Source organism: Equus asinus, chromosome 9, assembly GCF_041296235.1.
Source record: "Equus asinus isolate D_3611 breed Donkey chromosome 9, EquAss-T2T_v2, whole genome shotgun sequence".
Classification (NCBI taxonomy): Eukaryota; Metazoa; Chordata; class Mammalia; order Perissodactyla; family Equidae; genus Equus; species Equus asinus.
In genome coordinates this window covers 64,057,241-64,078,114 of record NC_091798.1, presented here as the reverse complement: position 1 = coordinate 64,078,114, position 20,874 = coordinate 64,057,241, and the positions used below count along the sequence as shown (strand labels likewise).

General features: G+C 34.7%; 1 protein-coding gene across 8 annotated transcripts in view; it reads right to left on the bottom strand.

Moving 5' to 3' along the window:
• The window catches only part of TMEM232 (transmembrane protein 232), a 178,343-nt gene that overhangs the window by 86,751 nt on the left and 70,718 nt on the right, over positions 1-20,874 (bottom strand). For 5 of the 8 annotated variants that reach the window (XM_070517613.1, XM_070517616.1, XM_070517615.1 and 2 more), the window contains 3 exons: positions 15,926-16,104; positions 4,125-4,369; positions 3,073-3,111 (listed from right to left, as the gene is read on the bottom strand). In XM_070517613.1, the coding sequence (XP_070373714.1) occupies positions 3,073-3,111; positions 4,125-4,369; positions 15,926-16,104 (463 nt within the window). The remainder of the gene's footprint in view (positions 1-3,072; positions 3,112-4,124; positions 4,370-15,925; positions 16,105-20,874) is intronic. The other 3 variants (XM_044780089.2, XM_070517617.1, XM_070517618.1) reach the window with 1 other exon arrangement.

The following is a 20,874-nucleotide window of genomic DNA, read 5'->3' as shown; positions in this document are numbered from 1 at the left end:
CATCCAGAGAAAAAACATATGTTTATAAACATATAAAAGATGGAATTCCTGCTTTCGAAGACTTTTATAGGCTAAAAACACAAGTGAGGAAAAATATTTTTGGAAAAAATTCTAAGCCATGAGATGTAGCAAATGCTTCATCAATAAGGAAGCTCTCATTTTCTACTTTCTAGTAAATTTTCAGATTTTCACACTGAGATAAGTAGGCTTTCATGCTCCAAGCCAATAAAGAAACATATTGCCTTAAAGTTACTGTCCTCCTGCTTCTTAAATGTGCCCCATCTTCTGTAACAGCCCCTAAATATTGGCCTTCTTGCCGCCTTTCACATTGCTATTTGTTGAAAACACAAAACGGATATTTCTGGGACTCCTTGACGAGGAATTGGTGATATGACCCTACACATGAAAACCTTTAAGAGGTGAAAAACAGCTGAGCCTACAGTGGACTTTCACCTATATCTTTGTGCTTTGCCTATGGGACGGACTTCAAGATGCTCACATGTTCATTATTTGCATTAACTCTAGTTTGGTAAGTCTAGTGGACTTGGAAGTGGGAGGAGGTAGAGAACTAACAAAAGGAGCTAGCTATGAAACTGTTGAATAGATGGAGAATCAAGCAAATGGAAGAAACAAAATCTCCCACAGTTAATGTTGAGTGAACCAGAGACGTTTTTTCAATGCATAGCTTAGATTTAAATTTGCTTTTCAACAGCTTTTAAAAAAGCAGGTATAGCCCATGCTCCTAACAGACAGTAGAGATGGTTCAGTCACGCCTGACCTAGCATTTTTCTTGTCTTTGAGCTGTAGCCCTGCTCCACTGACCTTGTTGTGCCCTGAGATTAGTTTGCCCCTAACTGGAGCTGGAAACATGCACAACTCCAGGGGGCGCTGTTCACACACACTACAGTGTGAAGGCTGCAATGTGAAAGCCACCCCTGGAGCTGTGCCACACTGACATGTTCCTGCTAAAGGGATGCTCAGGCCACTGTGCTGCTGTGGCTCTCATCTGGGCCAAAGACATTCTACATTTAATTGCTAGAGCCTGTAATGAGCAGTGAAAAAACGGATATGGAGATAACATTTATGAATGACCATCATTTACGTAATAAACCATAGGCTGAGATGAGAAGTTTAACTTACTAATCCTTCAAAACCTACAAGACTCTTTGGGTCTCAACCCCACCCCACTCTTCTTTTGTCTCATTCTTCTCTGAGTTTGCATATCTCTTCTCCTCTCCCCAAACCCTGTGCATCTCTCTCCATTTGTACCTTTCATTCTCAGTATGTCTCTCCCCTTATATCTTCTCCCTTTCCTTTTGGTCTCTTTCATCTTTTTTTCTGCTTATAACTTTCATTTCTCCAATCTGCTATTCTAAGCATTCCCTATATGTCTCACTTTCTCTATCTTTCTCTTTCCTTTCTGTGTCCCCAGGCACCATTCATCTCCATCTGCCTTTTACCTTCTGTTTACTCTTTCTCTTGCTGTTTCTTTAATCTTTTGTCTATATCTTTTTTCTTCTATTTTTCTAGTTTCTTTCTTACTATCTTTTCCTTTAACTGACCATGATGAGAAACCAAAGTGTGCTTGTTCAGTGTCTTCTCTGTGGTCTCAGTTTAATTTTTCTTCCATATCTGTGGTCCTTGAAAATACACTGAAGATACTTCAAAAGTAAACCTCAATAACCGTGACATTTAAAGCTGGCATTTTCATTATACCTTGATCATATTGCAATTTTATAAATATCATATATGCTAAAGAATATTTTTGTAATATTTATTTCTGCACATGAGACTATTAAAGTGCATGCTGTGTGACAATCTCAAATCTACATATCTTCCTCATTGATTTTGGAATTCTTGAAAAAATGCTTAAAACTATGTCAAAACTTTTCTCAAACATGTGTCTATATTTCTATTGACTATTTGTGTACAGAAAAGGAAAGGTTGCCTGCTGGCCTTGTTTCACCCAATTGTTACACTTGCAACAAAGTCTGCCTCTGGGAAGCAACAGTCTCACAATTTGGGGATCTCAAATAATGACTCAGACAAATGCTGAGGAAGAACACTTCCCAAATGACTTAGGATCTTCTTCAAGTAATTAAAGAATGAACCACAAAACAGACCAAAGGAAAAAAGAAGGAACAGATTCACAGACATAAGAACAAAAATACATGAGTTAGAACTCAAAAACTGGTTCACTGAAAAAATAATAGAAAATAGATAAAACACTAAATAAACTAATTAAGGAGAATAAAAGGGACAAAATGCAAATACACAAACTAAGAATTAGTTAAGGGGGGAATGACCATAGGAAGAGAGAGAATGAAAGGAATCTCAAGACACTACTTTGTTCAATGTGACTAAACAAATTCTGAAAAATCATAAATAATATTCAAATAAAGCATAATTTACTAAAATTGACTAAAAAAGAAGGAAAAAAATGTAAAGAGATTGATATTCAGGTTGATACTCCAGATACTTTTGTGACAGGGGCCTCAAATAATAAGAACTGAATCTAGCTGTACCAATTCATTCTGGCTGAATATCAACTTTCCCAATGGCCACAGAAAAACTGGACAAAGAGCCACCCTTAGAAGAGGCATAGGTACTGATGGTTTAAGAGGGAATGCTGCTAAAGCATGAAATAATAGAAAATTCCAAATTACTGAAATTATTTTAGAATGTAGAAAAAGAAATAATAATTTAGTATTTAACAGAGATAACACAAAAGTAGGAAAAATGTTGAAGGGAGATAGACAACTCAATAAATAGTATTGGGACAATTGAGTAGCTATCTGGATCTACACCTCACACCACTCACCAAAAAAAAAATCAAATAGACCAGTGATTAAAATATTCAAAATGAATACTTAAAGTACTAGAAGACAATGTAACACAATTATAATCCTAAAATGAAAAGAGCTTTTCCAAATAGATCAAAATATCGATAAACCTCAGTGAAAAAATTGTTACATTACATAGAAAAATGACTGTATTGCAAAAAAATACTATAAGCAAAATTTAAAGACAAATAAATAGTGGTGGGAAAAAATAAACATTTGCAGGTCTCACCATAGCCGAGGGACACATAGATTAATAGATAAATAGTTCCTGCAAAGCAAAGAGAAAAAGATAAAAATCCAACAGAAAAATGGGCAAAAGAAATAGGCGTTAATTGCCAAATAAAGGAGAAACAAAAGACTTTTAACATATGAAAGCTGTTCAAGTCACTCATGTTAAGAAAAATAAAAATGAAAGCTACATTTAGAAACCATACTTTACTTTACAGATTGTCAAAACCCCAAAAGTTTGTTAACAGCCTCTGTGGGAAAGACGAAAGAGAAACAGGCATTCTCATATATTAAATGGTGGGGATATAGATTTGTACAACTCCTCTGAAAGGCGATTTGGAAATAGCTGCCAAAATTGCAAAGACGTATGCCCTTTGACACAGCAATCACACTTCCGAGAGTTTATCCCGCAGGTGTTACTCCACATGTATAAAATGACATAGGTCATTTTTGTCGTAGTCTATAGTAGCAGACAATCTAAAACGACCCAAATGCCAACCAACAGGAAACTGGTTTAATAAATTGTGGTACATCTATACCGAGGAAAGCATCATAACTGATTAAAAAAACAATAATGAGAAAATTCTCTATACTGGCATGGAAAGATCTCTAGGAAATGAAGTTAGATTAAAAAATGCAAGATGTCAAGTACTATATTTAGTATGTTAACTTTCATGTAAAAATAGAGAGAAAATAAAAATGTACTTATAATTTCATATATTTACATTTTATAGAACGTGAGGATACACAGGCAATTAATGACAGGGAGAGATGGGGGAAACTAAGCAAATGCAGGTCAGTAATGGGAAGGAGGTTTTCATCTTATCAAAACATTGATGTATATTATATAATAATACCTATTTTAAAAATGAGAAAATAGTTTCTAGGAAGGGAGTACTTGCTCATGATAGAAAGCCTAGGAGGTGGTGGAGCCAAGATATTAATTGAAAAATAGAAATTGAGTTAAATAATGTGGCACATGATTATATATAATTTCTATGGCTTTGAAATGTAAAGTATAACAGGACCATTCTGAATAGTGCTTCACTTTACCTTACAGTAGAATGTAGAACTCTCTTCTTCATGGGATCCTTTTTATTCAGACGTTTCACTTGATCCCGTTTTATCAAGGGTTTTTTTAAAGGAAGAACACAGGCATCAGGGGAGGGGAAGAACAGTTTGGAAAGCGTGTTGGCAACTCTCCATCCTATATATTTGGAGAAAATTTCATCCCCTACATTTGATGAAACTTTTGTATTGTAACTAGTGAAAGGATCAGTTGTGTCATTTAACTCAGCCTGTTGAAAGAAAAGAAAAAGGAACAAGTTAAAATAGAGTTAAGTGAGAGGAAAAATGATGACTTGTTAAGATAAAATCTATGTTCATTTTCTTCGACTAATGTTGCATTCTTCCTGTTAAATAAAAATAACCTTTATAAGAAAAAATGCAGTTTCCCAAAAGATTTAAAAAATCATACCAACAATTTTCAGTGAAATAAACAATTAAGCATGAATGAAATCAGTCTTGAAATTTCAAAAATTTAATGATATAATTTCTACTTGAAATTTGTACACTTCCTACACAAGAATTTCATAAGTATGATATTTATTTATTAAGAAATTAAGCAATCAGTTGAAGTAATGTACATATTTTATTAAGTCAGAATTCCATTTCTTGGTGCATAATCTAAACTTTCCTTGAAAGCAACAGAAAATGTCTACAGAACAAAATGTCTACAGTAAAAAACAAAAAGGGCTCTGTATTTAGCTCACATTGAAGATGTTCAAGGATTTATATTTTGATTAAGTTTAATATGGTATAATGTTTTAAAAAACCTAACACAAAAATTCCACAATATTCAACCAATCTTTAGTTAGGAAAGAGCTATTTTCTGAATTTTCTTACTTATGTTCAACAACGTCCATGACTGATTTTTTAATTACATCTTCTTTTGAAATGGCTAGAGAGGTATTTTCCTTGGCTGGCATAGGTAAAAATAAATGAAGATGTAAGTTTCAAATGTCATGTGTTATACCTCTTTTAATGTTCACAATATGTTCATATTAGGAGCTCTCTTTCTCATAAATAAATTGGATGCTGCCTCCTTTTGTTTTAAGTTTTTATGTTTTTTATTCATATTGTCCATCTTCATGCAGCTCATTACCAGTCACTCAAGATTCATTTTATATGCTGATGGATCCTGTGGTAGGAAATTAAGGAATGGAAAATGTTTTTCTGCATACGAATCCCTAACTCAACCTCTTTAAGATTCCAAGATCAGGAACTACTGTTGAATTGACTATTGCATTATTTGGATGAAATTATAGTAGAAAAACAAATAGAACAATCCCATGATAAAGACTGAAAAACATAAAGGGTTAAAGCAATGAGAAAAACAGCAAAAGGCAAGTAGCAAATATGGATTACTGTGAAAGTCAGAGAGGATGAGAAAGAATAACATGCAAAAAAATATATATGAAAAGGATAAGGTAAAAATCATGCAAGTAAGTAAGAACCAAAACAATGAAATGAAGACTCAGAATGCTAAAACATTAATATCACAATTTTTAAAAGCAGGCATATTTTTACAATTTCAGAAAAAGAACTTTATCACTAGCCCTCATTGAAATATATCCATTTTTAAAATATCTTTGATTTCAATTATGTCTGGATATGGGAATCAGTATACAATCATGTTTATAGAATTCCCAGTCATGTATCTTGCTTATTAATTACGTCAAAATCATGGAAAGAACATTCAACTTGAAACCAGAAATTAAACTGTGTCTAGGACACTTAGTAGCTATTGTGACTTTGAGGACGTTACTTAATGTCCGTCTGCAGGTTCATCTGTAAAATGGTAATCACAGTACCTGTAATGTTTATTCTGCTTACCTTCCCAGCTTAATTTCTCATAAGAAAAAGTACTTCAAAATCAATAATAATATACAGTATTGCACAGATGTATTACTATAAGCTCTTCCATTACTAAGAGAGTGGTGAATGAATAAATGTGTGATTAAATGAAGGGACCAACAGGGACCGGCCCCCATGACCAAGTGGTTAAGGTTCTGCATTCTCCACTTCTGTGGCCTGGTTTCGTGGGTTCTGATCCCAATTGTGGACCTACTCCACTCATTAGCCATGCTGTGGAGGCGTCCCACATACAAAATAGGAGGAAGACTGTCACAGATGTTAGCTCAGGGAGAATCTTCCTCACTGAAAAAAATTAAAAAAAGAATGGACCAACAAAAAATAATGTCTTTTCATGACATAATTTCTGGTAAAATATACTCTTTCCAGAGGTAGGATTACCCTGCATTACAGAATTATGATGCTCTTTTCATCATGTCTCTTTAGACTACTCCTTGCTTTCTTCCTTCCCAGACTAGACAGTTTGTAGATCCAGATGCAAGCTCTCCCAAGGAACAAAATGAAGGCATTCCCACATCTTTCATGATGGTTCCCTGATTGAAAGCCCAGGTAAATTTCCCTCCCCCATTGATGCCCATGGCATTCAACTTATGGAAATATAGTTTCAAATATCGGTCAAATGTATATTTGCCTTATGTATAAAAGATTTTGTTTGTTTTCTGCAGGAAGTACCAGGAAATAATATGTGCTTTACAGTTTGAAAGATCTGAAATCAGGTCTGCTTTTCCACTTCCTACTTAAGAATGCAAACTTGGGATATTTAGTTAGCCTCTCCAGGCCTATGTTTTGTGTTTGGTTTAGTTCTGTCTTATTTTTCATTTGTGATATGGAGATAAAAATAACTGCCTCTCAGAGTTTTGTGAGGGTTCACTTAGCAGACAGTGAGAAGTTCAATAGGTATCAGTTCCCTTCAGGAATTCCCTAAGACGGCACTAATGCTCCAGCCTTGCAGCAACCCCCACCACCAACTGAGAGAAGACTTGACAGAACCTCTGACACACTGAAAACAGTTTTCTTATATTGTCTCCTTTACATTAGAAAATTTATGAAATCTGAGCATCATTATACTTTTATAGGCATCTCCTTTCTTTTAAAAAAAAAATGTGCTTTTTGGTGAGGAAGATTGGCCCTGAGCTAACATCTGTTGCCAATCTTCCTCTTTTTTTTTTCCTCCCCAATGCCCCAGTACATAGCCGTATATCCTAGTCGTAGGTCTTTCTAGTTCTTCTATGTGGGATGCTGCCACAGCGTGGCTTACTGAGCAGTGTGTAGGTCTCGCCCAGGACCCTAACTGGTGAACCCTGGGCTGCTCAAGCAGAGCACACAAACTTAACCACTTGGCCATGGGGCTGGCCCTTGGCATCTCATTTTTAAAGAGTCTTCCTTCTCTTAAAGCCGTTATTCTAATATTACAATTCAGAGACTTAAATGCCAACTATGCATAAATATAAATCTATACATAGAAGTAGACTTATGCAAAATATTAATGATATTCCTGAATGATATTCCTGAATGATAATGATATTGAGTTACACAAAATATTAATGATATAATTCCTTCCAACAGAACTGTATTCATGAATTTACTACTATTTAGCCTGCCAATGAACATTACCTCAAAGTCCACCTTTAAACCTTTTTTACACATTTACACATTTACATTACACATTTTTTACACATTTTTACACATTTACACTTTCATCATGCATCCCTATGTAGCAATGGCCACGTAGGCTTTAAAATTCAGAATTTTTCATATTGGATTGTTGAAACTTGGCATTTTTAATTAAGAAACAAATGGCAATTTTTGAATATCTGTGTTAATTTTACTGATTTAATATTAAGATTGGACAAAGGGCATTCTTAAAGAGTATTTCTCTCACACACATACTATAGCCACATGCACGAGCAGATGCCCACCCTTTGTCTTTGTGTTGTGCATAAAGATGGTAAAAACCAGCATTAATATAGGTTGGCGAGAAGACGCATAAGTCAGCACCAGGGGAAATTCCCCAAGGAATTATGATATGGCAGCAATACAAAAGAAAAGAAAAGCCTCTCCAGAGTTCTGAATTTTCCATCAATAATTAGGGAAATGTAGCAAACACATCAAAATGTAAATTAACTCACACTACCCTTGACATGTCTCTCATAAAGGAGAAATAGGATGTCAAGCCATTGCAGCAGAGTTTGCAGCAAATTCTATCTTCGTCTCTTGCTGGCTCTCCCTTTTTTGTCTCCACCTGTCCTTAAGTAATCTTAGAGCTGGGAATATTTAACTTGTTTGTGAAAAAAAAAAGAAGACAATTTTTTTCTTTAAACTTTAAAATTTAAATGTAAATGACTCATTGGTAGTCTCAAAATACTATTTCCTACAGGAGTTATAAAAGCTCACAAAGGAAAACAGCATGAGTACTCTTTGCTACTAAAATTGTGGTCCTTAGAGCATCGTTATTGTCATTACCTGAGAGCATGTTATATATACAGAATCTCAGGCCCTACTCCTGTAAGCACACTAAAGTTGAAGAAGGACTGAGGGGATAAGAAAAGGACTGGATGGGAATATCCCATTTTCTGACTTACTAGTGATGAGATCTTACACAAGTTACCTAACCTCTCTGAGCATGTTTCCTTATTCTTAAAGTGGGATGATAATAATAATCCCCTTTGCAGGGTTATTGTAAAGATCAAACATAAAAATTGAATATATTTTCTAGCACAGTGTCTGGCACACAAAAGGTTTTTCAATAACTGTTAGTTCCTTGTTTATATTTAATTTCGGAGAGAGTACAACATAATGAAATGGCAGAGCCTTTGAGTTAAGCTCACTCATAGGCGCATCCACCACCAGTTACTTATTTTAATCCCGTTTAGACTCAGATCCCCCATCTGTGTGGGTGATGATGGTGGTGGGAGAGCTATGGGGCTTAGATGAGTTAATATATGTAAGATACTTAGCACAGTGCCTGGCACATTGTAGAAGCTCTACGAGACAGTTTCGTTCTCTTAAAATGATATATCTGTTCCATTGGAATTCTACTGATAAGCATTAAAGAAACTATTCTCTTCCAAAAATACATCCTCCTTTCCACACTCATGTTTCCATTTATGTCAAAAGAGGAGCCATGTGTGGAGAAGGAGGGAGATAGGTGCTGAGAGACTAGAGAGTAATAGTGTCATTTGTTCTATTTTGCTGCTTTATAGAGTACATTAGGCGTATGGAAATATCATTAAGAATAAAAACAAATTTCATTTTAAAGATCTCACCATGAAATGTTAAGCACCAAGTTCTTTACCTGATGAGTCAAAGGTACTCTGAAGAAAGTCACATATTCATTTTAGCTGTACATATTTCTTTCTGATATTTTAGGTCATATACCAGATGGCATAAAGCATTTATACATGATGACTTTTCCTAGATGTGCCAACATATGCTGCTGAATTGCCTGTACAGAAGAGCCTTGCTCATTGCAAGTCTCCCTGGAAGTATTTCAAACAAAGCACATCAATTAACATTTGTTTATTATGCCACTGTGAATATATGACAATTTTTGATTTCTTTTCCAAATACTCAGGCAACAGTTGGGTTTATATTGAATTTGTCATATGAAGGGCTCATATTTAGGGATCTATTTAGAATTGTTTTTCATTTCAAATATGCTATTAAATATCTCACCTCTCCTCTAACCTCCATTAAGCATCAAATTTTATGAACAGATATTGTAGATTATAGAATGTTGTTCTGGATAAAAAGACATGAGAGTACATAATATAGTTAGTAATAGATTTACCAGTGATGTAGATAAGTTGAGGTATTAAGGACCAAATTTAATTCACTAAATTCAATAGTTTATCATATGAATGACATATTTATTTTCAAAGCATAAAAATAAAAAATTTCTACTTAATTCCATAAACATTCAAATATATTCAATCCTTATGAAATAAATCCTTCCCACTCTACAGTAGTTTATAATCAAGGCTGTGTTTCACTCTGCGTATATAATATGACAATTATCTTACATGAAGAAAGGTTCTGGGAGCAAAGTGTTAGGGAAGGAAAGAAAAAAAAAGGTTATGCTATAAATGTATCATTTGCTATAAATGAAATAAGAGTAGAATACATATTTCATTTTAGGTCGAAGGCACAAGCCTGCACTGTATAGATTTCTTTTAGATGTTCTCTACTCACATTGAGCAGTGAGGCAGCACTGAAAGACTGACAGAGTTGTTATCACTTGTAAAAGAAAGCTTCTAGCTATTTTATACCATAGAACTTGCTGCCTAAAGTATCACAGGCCATTAATATGTTGGTGCAATGAAATTTGGGAATTAGCATGTTATTAAGAAAAACTAAGGGTGTTTAGGGATAAATACCTAAGCCATGTAGCTTTATTATTGCAAATAAGTGCTGTCATGATAGTGCCAAAAAAAACAAATAAAAGACAAGGAAAGCTTGAGTTTATCATACTCATGTTTTACTATAAAATTAAACACACCTATAAAGGTAACTTATATAGAAAGTATTCAGACTATTTCAGAAAAGAATATACTATTTTAATAAATTCAAAATATTTTCTCTGGGGCTAGCCCAGTGACATAGTGATTAAGTTTGCACGCTCCACTTCGGCAGCCCAGGGTTCATGGGTTTGGATCCCAAGCGCGGACCTACACACTGCTCATGAAAGCCACACTGTGGCAGGGTCCCACATACAAAATGGAGGAGGACTGGCACAGATGCTAGCTCAGGGCTGGTCTTCCTCACCAAAAAAAACAAAAACAAAAACAAAAAATTTGCTCTAACATGTTACACCTATAGACCAGGTATGCTCATTCTTTTGAAATCATTTGCTTTGTCTTATTCTTAGATGTGACGTTTAGCTGTGTAACTCATTCTACAGTACCTTTATTAACTCCCTTAAGAGGGCACCTTTTAAAACCTGAAATAAATATGAGCATTATTTTCCTTAGAGAAATTAAGCATGAAAGGGCAGGAGTTTTAGCTGTGGAATTTAGGAAAGTTAGAGGGTCACACAGGAGTAAAAGATGAAGAGAGTTATAAGCACAGGGCCGACAGAGAGAAAATTCACACAGATGTTAATCACTTTGGTCTTTTGAATAATTAGGTGTGAAGAATTTAAGGCAGTTAGTTTAGACATTATTACTCCTGAAACCTAGTGTAGACATGTTAATATGCAACTTGACATTAAAAATATACCAGCTCATGATAAACTAAAAAAAATAAACCTTTGTGACCAAAGTCACAAAAATGGTGCAAGGAAAACACTGGCTAGAAGAAGAAACAGAGCAAGTGATTAGACATTTAATTTTATGTCATATCTATATCATCATTTAGTCAATAAAACTATCCTTCAAAATCAAATTGAATAAAAACCTTTTCAAGTAAGTGAAAACTGACAGAATTAGCCATCAACAGCTGCTCACAAAAAGAATGTAAAAGGATTTTCTTCGAGCAGAAGAAAAACAATCCCATATAGAAGGTCCGAGATTCAAGGAGAAAGGAAAGAAACATGCAAATATGTGAGTAAATCTAAAGACTATTGAGTGCTTAAATAATATTAACATATTAGTATCTTTAAACACACACATACATGCAAACATTCAGATACACACACACAATTAAAATGCTCAACAGGAAAATTGCATAAGTAAAGAGAAATAAATGGAGTTAGAATATAAGACTATTTTATGGTCCAGGAAAATACAAAATCTCTCTATGCATATTATACCTCGATAATTCACGGATTCATTCTGTACCATCTGGGGTAACAAGTAAAAGAATGTGTAACCACCAAACAAATAAAGGGAGTGGGATGGAATGGAATAATAAAAATGTCTTCCCCAAAGAGGCACAAAATGAGATTTAAAAAAACAGAGAGAGAGAGAGAGGCTAAGGAACAGGAGGTACAAATAGAATAGTAAATAATAAAATGTAGAAATAAACACAAATATATTGTAATGATATTAAGTCAAAATAGAATAAGGGTTCAAATGTAAAGATAATAATTTTCAGGTTAAAAAAATACTGCTTATCCAAAAAGATATACATGTAAGAATACAGAGAGAGGGGCCGGCCCCATGGCCCAGTGGTTAAGTTTGTGCCCCACTTCCACAGCCCAGGGTTTTGCCAGTTCGGATCCTGGGCACTGACATGGCACTGCTCGTCAGGCCATGCGGAGGCGGTGTCCCACATAGCACAACCAGAGGCACCCACAGCTAGAATATACAACTATGTACTGCGGGGCTTTGGGGAGAAGAAGAAGATTGGCAACAGATGTTAGCTCAGGTGCCAATCTTTAGAAAAGAAAAAAAAAGAATACAGAAAGCTTGGAATAAAAAGATGGAAATAGATATACCATCAAACACTAATCAAAAGGACCCTAATAAAAGAAAGCTACTGTGGGTTATAACAGAAAATATACACTTTTTATAAAGAACGAACATTTCATAATGATGAGTGTATTGTCATTGAGCACAGCAGAATTTAATTAGAAATCAAAATCATAATCATGAAAAGAAAATCTCCATAAATGTGGACATTAAGGCATAATCTCCAATAATCCATGGTTTAAAATAATAATAATAGAAATTAGAAACTCGTTTGAGCTGAATGATAGTTAAAATATTACTTATCGCAACTTTCAAGATACTCCCAAAATTATGTGTAGAGGGAAATTAATAGTGTTAAAATCATATATTAGAAAAGAAAAATGCTACAGATCAATGCCAAGGAATATAGTTCAATAATTTTATAAAAAGAACAACACATTAAATGTAAGGAAATTAGCAGAAGGAAATATAAAACTAATATCGGATATTAAAGAAATAGAAAAAACATAATATAGAGTATCAGTATTAAGAAATTCAAAAGTTGTTTTTCAAAAGACAAAGAAGTTCAGAAACTCTTGGCATGATAAATTAAAAAGAGAACAAAGCCAAAAATAAGAGTTAAGAATCAAGGAAAGAACATCATGACAGTTTCTAAAGACTTTAAAATATCATAGAAAGATATTGTGAGCAACTTTATAAAATATCGTTTAAAATGCATATCATATGGACAAATTCCCAGAAAAAAAATCTCAAAAGTGATGCAAGGGAAAATAAAGTCTAGGAAGGTATATAACTTTGAAAAATTATTCCACGATGAAAAACTTTTCTGTAAGGATCCATGACTAAACGGCTTCTCTTGTGAATTCTACAAAATTTTTAAGGAAGAAATCATGACAATATTAAAACCTTCTTCCAGAGAATAGAAAAAAGAGATAATCACTTCCCTGTTCATTCCATTAATTCCAATAATATCAAAGAAAATATAGAAATATTAAAAAGTTATTACATCATCATCAAGTGTTTTTATTCCAGGAATGCGATGATTATTCAGCACAAGAAAATCAAACCATGTAATTTACCACAGTGTCCACGGGCAAGTTACTTCCCCTTTCAAAAAGTTTAACTGTTCTTATTTAAAGTTTCACTTTCCTCATCTATAAAATCAAGACCATAATAACTCATATATCATATGATTTTTATGAGGATTAAATAATTAATGCACATAAAGTGCTTAGCACAACGCACACAGTAAATACCCAACAAATCTTAGCTAACAGATGGGAAAATTTACTGTGTAAAGGTCATTTTTTGGACTTCCTTGCTTCTTCCATAGAATTCAGTATGACAAAATAGACTTAGGACTCAATATATACATATTTATTTCATATTTTTTACTGATTTGGGGGAAAAGTTTTATAAAATTTCTTACTTTATATCCGTGTAGTATCTCAGGATTAAGTAAAGGAATTCAAACTAAATTAAGTGATTTTTCAAAGTTACAGTTAGATACTTTATCATTTATCTTCATAAATCATATATTTTATTGTTTAGTAATCGAAATGTCTTTATCTCTAGCTAACTTTTATGTAAAACAGGTCTAGATGAATTGTATCTTTTAGTTTAACTCAAATTAAAATTATTTCTTATATTAAATATGTATTATGCATAAATTAATATGGCTGCTTTTAGAAATTTCTAATTTAGATTTTTCTCTGAGGAAAGCTTGCCTTCCTCCCATTTTCTACTTAAAATGAATGAAAGCATCCTTTCCAAGTCTTCTCGCTAAGCACTGAAAACTAATTAGCACATCTAGTGGTGATGCTTTTGTTGATTCTGTTATTCTCAGTGCTGACTGCTGGAGTAATAAAGTCTTTACTTGGATCTAGCATCTAAAAAATATTTGCTATGTCTGATTAGCTGACTTATGAATTTCAAATGTAATTATCTACAGATATTTACTAGAATTTTGAAGAAAGAAGACTATCTTATACCAAATGATTGGCCCTGGAAACGGGCATATAAATTGAATTCTAATTACAGAAATGACAAATTTGAGTTGGCTTATTTACTTAGTCACAGTATAATCCATTTGAGATGTGAAGCAGCATATAAAAATAGATACGAAACCTGAGGGTAATATAAATAATTGAAAGAATCATGGAGACAAAAGAAAATAATAAGACTGAGTCAGATAAATATAAATGGTCCTCTATTTCTGCTGGAAACTGGCCAAAAATTTGACTCTCGTTTTTTTAAGCTCCAGTAAGCCGATTATACAAAAATCAATAGCAAGTTTCGGAGAGTACATGAAACTAAGGAGGATTTATTTCCTAAGTCCCAATAAAGGGGATATTGGGTGACATCGTGGTCATCACTATAAAAGGTACAATAATTTCTGTTTTTCTTTCTGTGTTCCTCAATCCAAAAACAAGGACAAAGCTGAAGCATAATTGCACAAAAGCAAGTCCATGAAATCTAAAACAATATAGTTCAAATGGGCAGCTCTCTGATTTGCTTTTTCCATGAAAAAATATTAGTAATCTAGATAAAAAGATGGGTTGCATGTTTTTAAGATAGTTCTCCATAAAGATTTTCAGTCCAAATCAAATTTATGATTAAAAAATAGAGTTTAAGGTTTTATTTTCTACTAGAATCTAGAGTGAAGATACTATATGTTGTCAATAATGGCCTCTATATGCTTTGACAATCAATTGGGCAGAGTGAATTCATTATTTACTCTCTTACTTGTTAACATTAATTCACATAATTATTATAGGAAAACAACATTAAGGCATTAGGATAATTGCATCTGTGAAACCTAGAAAGAACTAGAAACTTTCAGTGACAGGAAAATAAGTGTACCCTAGGATAATAAACAAATTAACCTGGCTCAAAATAAGACATAGACAAGAAAAAACCATTTGATGGAGTTTTGAAATATCATAGGATACCATATGAATAAAGCTTGACTAAAAACCCCTATTTATATTTTATGAAGAATGGATAGCTAATTTCATAATGAATTTCTTTGACTGTGAAGAAAAATATATATATTGTCATTCATATGGACCTAGAAAAACCAAGAACTTGTAAAATACATTTTTAACTTTAAAGAAAAAGACTTCAGTCTTTGCAAGTGTCCAGATTTACAATTTACATTGTCTAATGCTAGAAAGAAAAATGTGCAAATAAGATAACCAAATAATTTATTATCCAAATCGGGACACTTTTGAGAGTGAATTAATTCACCACTAATAAGAAAGCTGGAAAATTAGGCACAGACCCAGGCTGAGCTGGGCAAAGTGGAATGCAGTAAATTTATAAATGTCCCTCAAAGGCAGAACAATTACTCTTCCCCCAAAATCAACTCCTCTCTTCGAGCTGCTTAATCAGAAGATGGCCAACCCTCTTATCTTTAACTAAAAATAGGTCAATATTAAATTTTAAAAATCGTGTTCTCCACTGTGAGTCACTGATACTGAATGTGGACCCTCCTGTCTCCTCAGAGAGAAAGGACACACGCTTCCTGATGACAAAAGTACCGATTTATCACCCAGCGTTTTACCTTACCTGAGCTATGTTTGTTGCATTACAGACTCGCGCGTCCTTCTCGTGATCCTTTATTTTCTGCAATGTTTGCCAGATTACATTTCTAAGTCCATCCTGTTCCTCATCTCCCCGAAGTTCCCGCAACATTTTCACCAAGTTGTACACTAAACCGTAGTATCCAGTCCATATCACTTGACAACCTGTTTAAAAAGACAATCATCTTATTAAGCTACAGTTTTTTGAAAAAGAAGAAACTTAATTCTACTAATATTTTAAAGTCTGAAATCCCGAGTTCTGGGAATTAGTTTTTTTTACTCCTCATTGCTTTTACTCCTTTAATTTTAAAAGACCACAGATCATTTTAAAATTTCTAACTGTAGAAAAGATGAACTGCACCTAACTAATATCATAACTTGTAAATTTAAAAGTTAAACAGGAAAACTGCGAACTAGGTACTAAAAACAAATCTGAAATTTAAGGACAGAGGGATCACTTCAAGGCAATATGAACATTTAGACCACGATGGTGAATTTTTACAATAAATCAGAGAAACAGAAGAAAAATCACTGGCTGTTATAAAAACGACCAAACTCTATGAAACGTGGCATTTGAACCAAAAAGCAAACTTTGAAAATAATGTGAAAAGCAGATAAAAATTGCTGACGTAATTATAGGCTGGAAGATTTTTTTTAAACAATAGAGACATAAATCAATTGAGTAGGGGAAATGGAGTAATGAATCCAGAAAAGATTTTTAAAAATCTAAGACACTGCTCCTTCTAAAACTTATATACCAATTAGAAATTTATATAAATTATCAACTTTTACTTTCAAAATATGCATTTCCCTCACAGAAAGGAGGAAGAAGTTTCTCTTTACTCTTCATCTTAATTATTTCTTACCTAGCTGGTATATCGCCATGCAATAACTGTTCAGGAAAAGAGAATTCTCACTCAGGTAGTGATGGAACAAATAAATTTAAAGAATGAAATAACAGAGAGAGATCTCAAAGAGGATATGAACTTCAGTTAGGCAAAGAGCTACGTGAGAGTACTGAGTATATGTGAAGCAAGTAAGAAGAGCTAGAGGAAAAAACGGGTTAGAAAGGGAGATGGAAGGATTTTAAAGCCAAAAACATTCTATATTGTACTTTTCCCCCAAAATCCTGGTGATAGCTTATGTGACATCGGAACTCATCAATGCTCTTTTTGAATAAAAATATAAGCACAATCTGAAAAGTTATAATCTTCAATTTTTTCTCATTCAATCTAGTTTTTTATGATCCAGGCTAATAATAATCATTACTATTATAACTAGGATACTTGGCAGTACCTACCATGCATCCTTATTCTAGTCCTCCCTACAATCCTGCTATGTAGACTGATTTATATTGAAAATAATAGAAGGGGCCTATGAGCTTCAACCTGGTAAGAAAGTTCTCCAGCAGCATGTAGCTGATGAGCAACGAAGCCAGGTGAATGCTGGTCTGATCTTATCCGAGGCAGCCGAGACACTCCAATTCAGACATGTGCTTTTCCTTCCAACCCTCACCTGCTATTCCATTCATAAGAAAGGAATAGGCTAGAAGGTAGGAGGAGGAGGCAGAAGAGAAATGTACACATTTTAGAAATGGGAGGAAGAAGGCATATGTCCATCTCCCAAACTTAAGGCACCTTCCACCCTTTCTATTGTTGATTCTTTAGAAGAGAAAGTATAAACTGAAAATATGAGGCTACAGAGAAGCAGCCAATTCTTTTAAAAATATGATTTTCCCCTTACAAAAACTTTGCTAGTTAAAACTGGTGTACTGCAAAATGGGCAGAGGACATGAACAGACATTTCTCAAAAGAAGATATGAATATGGCCAATAGACACATGAAAAGATGTTCATCATCGCTAATCATCAGGGAAATGCAAATCAAAACTACACTAAGATATCACCTTACACCCGTTAGATTGGCAAAAACATCCAAAACCAAGAGTGACAAATGTTGGAGAGGTTGTGGAGAAAAAGGAACCCTCATACACTGTTGGTGGGAATGCAAACTGGTACAACCACTATGGAAAACAGTATGGAGATTTCTCAAAAAGTTAAAAATAGAAATACCCTATGACCCAGCCATCCCATTACTGGGTATCTATCCTAAGAACCTGATATCAGAAATCTCAAGAGTCCGTTGCACCCCTATGTTCATCGCAGCATTATTTACAATAGCCAAGACGTGGAACCAGCCTACATGCCCAGAAACTGATGATTGGATAAAGAAGATGTGGTATATATACACAATGGAATACTACTCAGCCATAAAAAAAGACAAAATTGGCCCATTCACAACAACGTGGATGGACCTCGAGGGTATTATGTTAAGCGAAATAAGCCAGTCAGAGAAAGACGAACTCTATATGACTCCACTCATAGGTGGAAATTAGTATATTGATAAGGAGATCTGATCGGTGGTTACCAGGGAAAAGGGGGGGTGGGGGGAGGGCACAGAGGGGGAAGTGGTGTACCCACAACATGACTAACAAAAATGTACAACTGAAATCTCACAAGGTTGTAATCTATCATAACATTAATAAAAAAAAAAAACTGGTGTACTGCAATATTTGAACTTATATATAGGGAGGGATGTCAGCAAGATGGTGGAATGGGAAGTACCCAGTCCTCTGTCCCCTCACAGAAACAACTATTTGGCAGCCATCCATGAACAAAAGTGCCTTTGCAGGGACCTTGAGATCCAGGTAGGAGGTTGTGAAACCTCAGTGGAATCCAAGACTGAGGAGGGCCACTTTGAGAAGGCAGGCTTGGACCCAGGTGGCAGGCCTGTTGACAGCGATGTGGTCCCAGCAACGGACCTAAAAGCACTCCTGTCCCCCTGTGAACTCAGCTCCAGTCCTGCTTGTCTACAGTCCTGCCACCAGCCCCACCGACCAAAGGACCCAGGAAAACCTCTTCCTGTTGGTGCCCTCAGTGACAGGCCTACTGACAGTGAACCTGACTGTGGACCCTGAAGCAGTTCTATAACCTGGCTCCAGCCTCACCCTATCATGGTCCAGAGGAAGCTCGGCTCACCCAGGACCCACCCATGGACCTGGCATGAGTATGCTCAGGAAGCTGGTGGGAGCCAAATCAATTTGCATCTCTGGGTTTGCAGGACCAAAATCTGAAGACCCAGAAGTGGTCCCATGACCAGGCTCCAGCCCTGCTCAACTATGGTCCCATCTGCTCAGAGACCCGGCGCCTACTCATGCCCCAGTAACAGGCCTGCTGACTCCCAGCAGAGAGGTAGCCATAAGAAGAGAGAAGGTAGAGGATAATAGTGAGGATCTCAAATTGAGCTGAGATGGAGAGCTCATGTTAGAAATGGATGAGGTAAAATAAAGACAATGGGGTCAGATTAAATAGTAGAAGTTTGAACAAAAGAGTAGTGTCGTATTTGTTCAATGAAAGGTTATGTCTATTCAAGTGATAAACTGGGAAAGCAATACAGGAGTTTTATGAGGTAACCCAGGTCTTTCCTGTGATGGCCACAGGAGGTTGGAGAGTAAAGGACAAACATAAGGCATTGTGGAGAAGATCGAAAATGACTTCGTAGCTGTGGAGGAGGAGGAGGGAAGGAAGTGGAAAGGAGACGCACGTTTTCAAGCTCAGGAAACTGAAACAATAATGGAATCACCGGCAGAAATGAGATTATGTAGAAAAGCTGGAGTGGGGAGAAAGAAGATAAATATTATTTGGAAAATGTGGCACTGGGGGAGTATCTAATTTTCAGTGTCCTGTAGCTTGTTGTAAAAATATACCTAAAATTCAAGTAAAATAGAAGTGAAATTATTGATTTGGGAGTCATTAGCAGAAAAATAAGGCTTGAATTCAATATGAGTACAGAAACAGTTATGAGCTTTTAAATTAATAATTCTGGAATTGTGAACTTCAGAAATAAAAAAGTAGTTTTTGAACAATATGATAAATGAAACAAACTGTGGATTGTAACTCATTTATAAATTTTTTTGCAGACTCCCAAATTCTTTACAGTAAAAAGAATGATTGATAAAAGTACACACAAATGACCTTCCTTCATATATTTTAAATTACTGTTTACTAAGGAACAGTATTTTATAAGCCTACAATAGTTGAATCACCAAACTGAATATGGTTTGCTCTTAAAATCCACAAGACAAGTGATGAACCATGAAATATATTCTGATAACTGTGTAGTAAAAACTCACAAACCTTTTAAAATGCCATTGATGATTTTTAAAATGAGTGTTCATCTGCTGATTTAAACTACAGTGAAGTAATACTTACAAATAATATTTGTAGGGAGAATCTATTACATCCAATTGACTGACAGTTAATGAAGGAAAAAACCCTGATAAAGACACACTGGATGTGTTACAACTACCAGAAAAGGCAGAATGCATTCTAATATGCAAGTCTAGACATTTGCTGAGGAGCATGACTGCTATGAAACTCCTCATCCAGGGATCAAGCTGAAGCATAAGGCAATCTTCTGTTCTGCTTTGAGTGACCTGTGGCAGCTATCAAAGATGTTACTTTAACTGTACTTAGAGAAAATGTGTCTCCGTAGCTAAGCAGGCAGTATCCTACAAAATAACAAAGCTGAAGCAAAACAAAATTCTTAATGAATCTTGAAAATTTATTAAGAAATCATGGCATTTGAAAACCAGTATTATGATCCTTTCTTTGTAGCAATACTTTATTTTAGTGTTTGAATTCCTTGGAAGACTTTAATTGTCAGTCTAGATATTTAGATTTCATACATTCAGTGAATGTGAAATATGAATATTTCTACTTCTATGAATGAGTATAAATGAGTACAGCCTTTACAATTTTGACAAATATAATTTGACACCACAGAATAAAAAGTATCACCAGAAGGCAACTCAAATGTAAGATGTAGTTTAAAACACTGTCTTTATGAAATGCCAAGTAGAGTGGAAGGAAATAGA